Source organism: Salvelinus sp. IW2-2015, linkage group LG24 (assembly GCF_002910315.2).
Source record: "Salvelinus sp. IW2-2015 linkage group LG24, ASM291031v2, whole genome shotgun sequence".
Lineage (NCBI taxonomy): Eukaryota > Metazoa > Chordata > Actinopteri > Salmoniformes > Salmonidae > Salvelinus > Salvelinus sp. IW2-2015.
Genome location: NC_036864.1, coordinates 10,330,512 through 10,336,557, shown reverse-complemented (window position 1 = coordinate 10,336,557; position 6,046 = coordinate 10,330,512). Strand labels below are relative to the sequence as shown.

Below are 6,046 nucleotides of genomic sequence, written 5' to 3'. Positions count from 1 at the left end.
AGTTCCTGAGGGGTGGGAGAGTCACCCTTATAAGGCAGTAACCAGCCCCCACCCCCCCGCCTGAGGTTTATGATTCTTATCCACCTCCCTCCTTTGCCCGCCCGGGCACGCTTCACCACGGCATTCATTTATTACCTCTAAGGCCAATCAGGAGTCAGCAACCAGAMCAACAGGCTGAGAGGTAGTAGGGATGTCCTACAGGTTAGGAGAGGGAGGGAGGGAATACAGGACCTCCATATACTGCTGTTGGGATAGAGTTGGTAAAGTTAGTGAAGTAGTCCCTCCCCCCTCCCCCTGCTCTGTCTCAGTGGTGAATACATTCAGACAGAGCCGTTAATCTGCACACCCCTAGATAACAGCCGGCCCGGGCCTCTGTGTGTGTGTGTGTGCGTGTGTGTGTGTTTGTGTGTGTGTGTGTGTCTCAACGCAACTGGGCTCTGCTCCCACTGCCACACATATTCAAATATACCCCCTAACTATCATTCACTAAGGCTAAGCCTATTTGTTTCTGAGAACCATTCAGTGTGTCTTTTTCACTCTCTTTCTCTCTCTGTCTCTCTGAGCCCATTAAGAGCTGTGACACACAGGGGAGGTGAACAGAACAGGGCCAGAGGTATTTTTACAGCACTGTGCTCCCTCTGTTTCTGCTACATTTCCTTATCACCCTTATACTCTCCAGAGGAATACAGATATGAATACGATATGGACAGAAGGAAGAACAGAAGAGACAAAATGAGGAGTGTAGGAGGAAGGAGAGTATAAGGGTGATAAGGAAATGTAGCAGAAACAGAGGGAGAGGGAAAGAAAAGAGGGAGTTTGCTCAGAAGGGATAGAATGGGGACAGACAGACAGGTGGTGAGGGGAGAGGGATGAGGGTACCAGGGGGCAGAGGGATGAGGGTACCAGGGGGCAGAGGGGAGAGGGATGCACCTGCTCTAAAATGAGCCCTTATATTCCCTCTGGTGCTCAGCTGGCATCACCACCAACACAGCTGCCACCTCATTATACATACACACACAAATAGAGAGAGAGAGAGAGAGAGAGAGAGAGAGAGAGAGAGTTGCAGAGGGAAAATGGAGAGTGAGATGAGAGATGTGTTGAGTGTTCACTGACCTTATAATTAGCCACAAGGAAGTATCGCCATGGCAGTACAAGTCCTCTCACTTAAACCAGATGCCATTTTACTCCATTTACACAAATGATGACTGAGACAGTAGCTGAAACACCAGCGACACAGCTCTGATATCCGACACACACTAAACCTAACCAACCAAACATGGCAGACTTGTGTTCCTTTACAGCAGGTTCCGTTAAACCCTAAGCCCTCTATACTAATCCCTTAGACCTTTAGCACCAGGAGCGTCAACCCACTGAGAGACAGTGAAGTTGGAAACACATTTAAACGCYCCAGTTAGTTCAAACACCTTCCAGTCAAGGCGCCAAAAGATTACTCAGGATCTTATGAGATTGTCCCCCGGTCCCCGTCCTGGTGCCTATGTGACTGGCTTCCAAATGAAAGCCGGTCACATTCTAGTCAGAGGTAGCTGGATATATTGCAACACCTGGAACTGCTGACTTGTGGCAATGTTATTTCACATCAACAAAGAGCTCCTCAACAACAGCCATTTACATGCTCAAAAGCCAAGTGCTCATGAATTTTGTTTGATTTAATTATGATATAGCTGAGGTGTGAGTTGAATGCCGACTATATCAGGGAACACAGTGACCCCAGGTGGATGGATCAGTCATTACAGGTCTTCCTGACTGATAGAAAGTGGAAAGGAGAAWATTATGTGGCCCCTTTCCAATAACTCTTTCAAGGCCCAGTGCAGTCAAAAAGGTGACTTTTCTGTGTTTTATATATKTTTCCACACCATGAGGTTGGAATAATACTGTGAAATTGTGAAAATTATGATAATTTTAGTGTAAGAGCTGTTTGAAAACRCCACCTTAAATTTCAGCCTGCTTTGGTGGGATGCAGTTTTGGTCTGCCTGGTGACATCTCCAGATGGTAAATTAGTTAATAGACCAATAAGAACGATAGTTCCAAACCTCTCTGCCAATAACAGCTAGTTTAATTTGTTCCCCTCCCAACTCAGACCACTCCTAGAGTGTCCAAGCAAAATTCTCGTTTGAGAAATTGATCTTTGCTAAGAAGCTATTTTTCATGTTTCTAGTCACAGGTTCAGGAATGGCTGAAAAATCACAACATTTCTCTGAAATGAACCCTCCAAATAGCAGTGTTGGGAGATTTAGAAAACCATCGTCAATCAATTAACAATATAATAACACTTTTAGTAAAAATATTTATCTTACAATCTGTATATACTATGCGATTAGACAGGTTCAGAATGTAAGTGAAACATCACATCACAGTTGAAAAACATATGGCACATGGAAATCATAAGAGGGTGGTTTACAGAGATAGGTGAAGAGGGGGTGTGGTGGATGGGCCCCCCCCCCCCAAAAAAAAGTATACAACATTTTTTTTAATCTAAGAAAATCTGCTATTTTGGTTTCTTTTTGAACATTTTAATTGAAAACAATCACAGTATGTTACTTAATTGTTACMCAGAAATKATGTTATATTGAGATTTWAAAAAAGGCTGCATTGGACCTTACACATGCATCCTTCCTTCCTCTCTCCCTTGAAGTAACCACTATAGTAACACATTTGGGATGGTGGATATTTATGAGGGTTTCACCTATCCAGCCATGTCATTTCATTTCAGTGAGGGGGCATTTAAAAATGATTCAAACAGCCATATAAAGGGATAGAGAGACTGACCTCATCCTTTGCCTCCTCACTGACCCCACGGCCAAATAGCGTTGACAGCGTAAACCTTCTCATCTAACAGCCCGGACCACTGGAAGCAAAGGCAGGGTTAGAATACCGGTAAACCCTGAGTAACCAAGCTGCTTCTGAAAATATCTATGTCCTTACTATGGTACAGACTACAGTAGAATAGCTATTATGACACCTACAAGTAGATAAACTCTGCAATTTTTCCAGTGCAGAAAAATATCTACTTAAACGCCATATGAAAAGATTCMCCAGGGACTAATACAGTATTTATTTTCTGCACCACCAAAGATAGTCAAACTATGGTCTTAACTGGACATTCACATTAGAGAATTGTCTGCAAACTCACAGACTGGTACTGGATTGACAAACACTGCTCTTATATATTGCAAATGGCTTTGATATAACTTTAACCTTCAGTCAGTAGTCCAGCATGGGCCACAAGCCGAGAAGAGTCAACTCACCTCTCATAGCACAGCAGAGTCCCCGAGAGGACAGAGGGACTGGAGCTGGGAGTGTGAGTGTCTTTCTGCCTGTGTGAATGTGACAACACCCTGCCCACAATATCACTCTGATATGATGGTCATCTGATCAGACATGCTCTTAGTACCCCCGTGTGAAATACTGCAGCCTTTTCTCAGCTCAGCAATATCCTGCGGTCTGCAACACACACACAAATCAGACCATCTAACACCCTCAGAGAAACATTACCTCATAATCTGCCCCTCAACAATGGGCCAGTCTCAGTCAGTCTTAAAAAACCTCTCAAACAAACTCATGTTGCTAACATTTTTATGTCATACTTGTGGAGAGCTGGTCATTAGTCAGCCAACAAGTCACTAGTGACATAACAGCCCACAGTTCACACATAAGGACTGAGTCATCACCAGTGTCCATATAGATTCGATTTTATTTAGAAGCAAAGATGTGCTGGTGAACGCACACACAGGAAATCAAACTCATAATTTATAGAACAAGGTCACGGGTCAGAGGTTGAAGGTCAGGTCGGGTCACAGCAGGGTCACTGAGCCTTTGGGGGCACCCACTCGTGGATCTTCTTGCGGGTGGTGGAGTAGGGCACGTACGCCTGGGCCGAACCACTCACGTTGAACTGGTGGACCTCCGCCAGGAACTTCTTGGGCGTAGGAGGGTGTGTGGTGGGAGGGTTGTCTGTCATACAGTGCAGCCAGCGATGCCTGAGGAGATTTAAGATTGGGAGTTAGCATCAGGTACTCATTTCATCAATAGGCTAGTTGATCAATAGAAGGTTCTTAGACGGTAAAAACACAATTAAGACACCAGTACATCAACTCAATGAGTACCACCCAGATCTGTGACAATTCCATATTCAGAACTTTGTCAGCAATTTTACTATGAAGGCCAGTATCTCCAACATGGCAATGSCCCAGTCACTGAGATCGAGGCAACTCCACCTGTGTCAAACCAAGTAAGATGTATTTACCATTCAGMGGGCACCATGCTGCCATCCACCTCCCACATGGTGTTCTTTCCATTCATCTCTGTGGTGTAGATCACCCAGCGGTGACGACCTGACAAGGAGAGGTGTTACTCTGAGTACAATACAGGTCTTTGAACAGGCCACTCTACCACACTTCTACTACTTGATTTCCCCACAGTCTGACCAATCAACTCCATATGGAAAATATCATATTTGCTGACTACATTCAGAGATAATATGATGTTTGTCACTGCATTACATAGCCTAAGACCATTACTGGTAATGTGAGCTGAGGTTTCGGTCTATTCAACCTTACCAAAAAAGTAGCGTGTGTCCTCAAAGTACTTGTTTCCATACTTGTCCACGCCAATCAGCGCTCCCGTTTTCACATCATTTGCCCTGTAACAAAATAACAGTCACTCCAAGTTAGATAACTAGCTGGCTAGTCCATTAGCCCATCCACTAGCACTATGTCTAATTTGTCAGACCGGATACAGGTCAGAGATCACACAATCAAGTAGCCTTAAAACAGCTTTTAAAAAGAGCAGTGAATCCGTTTGTTTACAATTTAGCCAGCTACAGTAGTTAACGATAGCAAGTTAGCTAGCAGGTTGCCTGTCGACCGGGGACACTCGAGTAAATGCATTGAAAGTAACGACAACCACCTCTTGATTACAAAGCACATTATATCGTTCTTATACTGACCTGAATAACTGAACAAATAAGCCTTTCACACCACCGTGACCTCYTAACTGTCCCAAAGCCCTTCGAACGACATGTATATACTCCGCCATTTTTAGACGGGACTGATTTGGGTAACGGACGGACGGACACTGCTGTACTTTTGTGCTAAAACGCTTCCCGGTCCACAACAGTTSCGTCCATTGTTTCAAGTCTAACAGTAGTTAGTCTACGAACAGCATTTCAAGCATTGTTTCTCTTTTGTTCTGTGATGACAGTAAATGAGTAAAGTAAACCGTAGTAAGAAAATGCTACCGCCTACAGTGGGGAGAACAAGTATTTGTTCCAGCATGACAACGACCCGAAACACACAGCCAGGGCAACTAAGGAGTGGCTCCGTAAGAAGCATCTCAAGGTCCTGGAGTGGCCTAGCCAGTCTCCAGACCTGAACCCAATAGAAAATCTTTGGAGGGAGCTGAAAGTCCGTATTGCCCAGCGACAGCCCCGAAACCTGAAGGATCTGGAGAAGGTCTGTATGGAGAAGTGGGCCAAAACCCCTGCTGCAGTGTGTGCAAACCTGGTCAAGAACTACAGGAAACGTATTATCTCTGTAATTGCAAACAAAGGTTTCTGTACCAAATATTAAGTTCTGCTTTTCTGATGTATCAAATACTTATGTCATGCAATAAAATGCAAATTAATTACTTAAAAATCATACAATGTGATTTTCTGGATTTTTGTTTTAGATTCCGTCTCTCACAGTTGAAGTGTACCTATGATAAAAATTACAGACCTCTRCATGCTTTGTAAGTAGGAAAACCTGCAGAATCGGCAGTGTATCAAATACTTGTTCTCCCCACTGTAACTGTCCATTTTGAAGTGTCTCAATACTAGAAACAATTTGATGACAAGACGGGTAACCTATTGTAAAAATAATAATAATAATAATGTAACCATGCTAACAGTCTTGTCTCAAGTGTATCTTACTTGGGAGCAAAATGTGATGACTAATATAGAAGTATAATTTAGAAGCTAAATGTAATGACATACTAATTAGTTATAATAAAATGCTACCATAGTAATACATTTAAAAAATACTTTCA

The 6,046-nt window shown here is 43.4% G+C and overlaps 1 protein-coding gene across 1 annotated transcript; it reads right to left on the bottom strand.

Moving 5' to 3' along the window:
• Nucleotides 1-3,695: 3,695 nt before the first annotated feature.
• Nucleotides 3,696-5,481, bottom strand: LOC111951270 (NADH dehydrogenase [ubiquinone] 1 alpha subcomplex subunit 12). Its single transcript, XM_023969312.3, has 4 exons — nucleotides 4,968-5,481; nucleotides 4,579-4,661; nucleotides 4,266-4,353; nucleotides 3,696-3,999 (listed from the first exon to the last, which is right to left on the bottom strand). The coding sequence occupies exons 1-4, from the start codon at nucleotides 5,054-5,056 to the stop codon at nucleotides 3,825-3,827; spliced, it is 435 nt and encodes a 144-aa protein (XP_023825080.1). The 5' UTR covers nucleotides 5,057-5,481; the 3' UTR covers nucleotides 3,696-3,824.
• Between the last annotated feature and the right edge of the window lie 565 nt (nucleotides 5,482-6,046).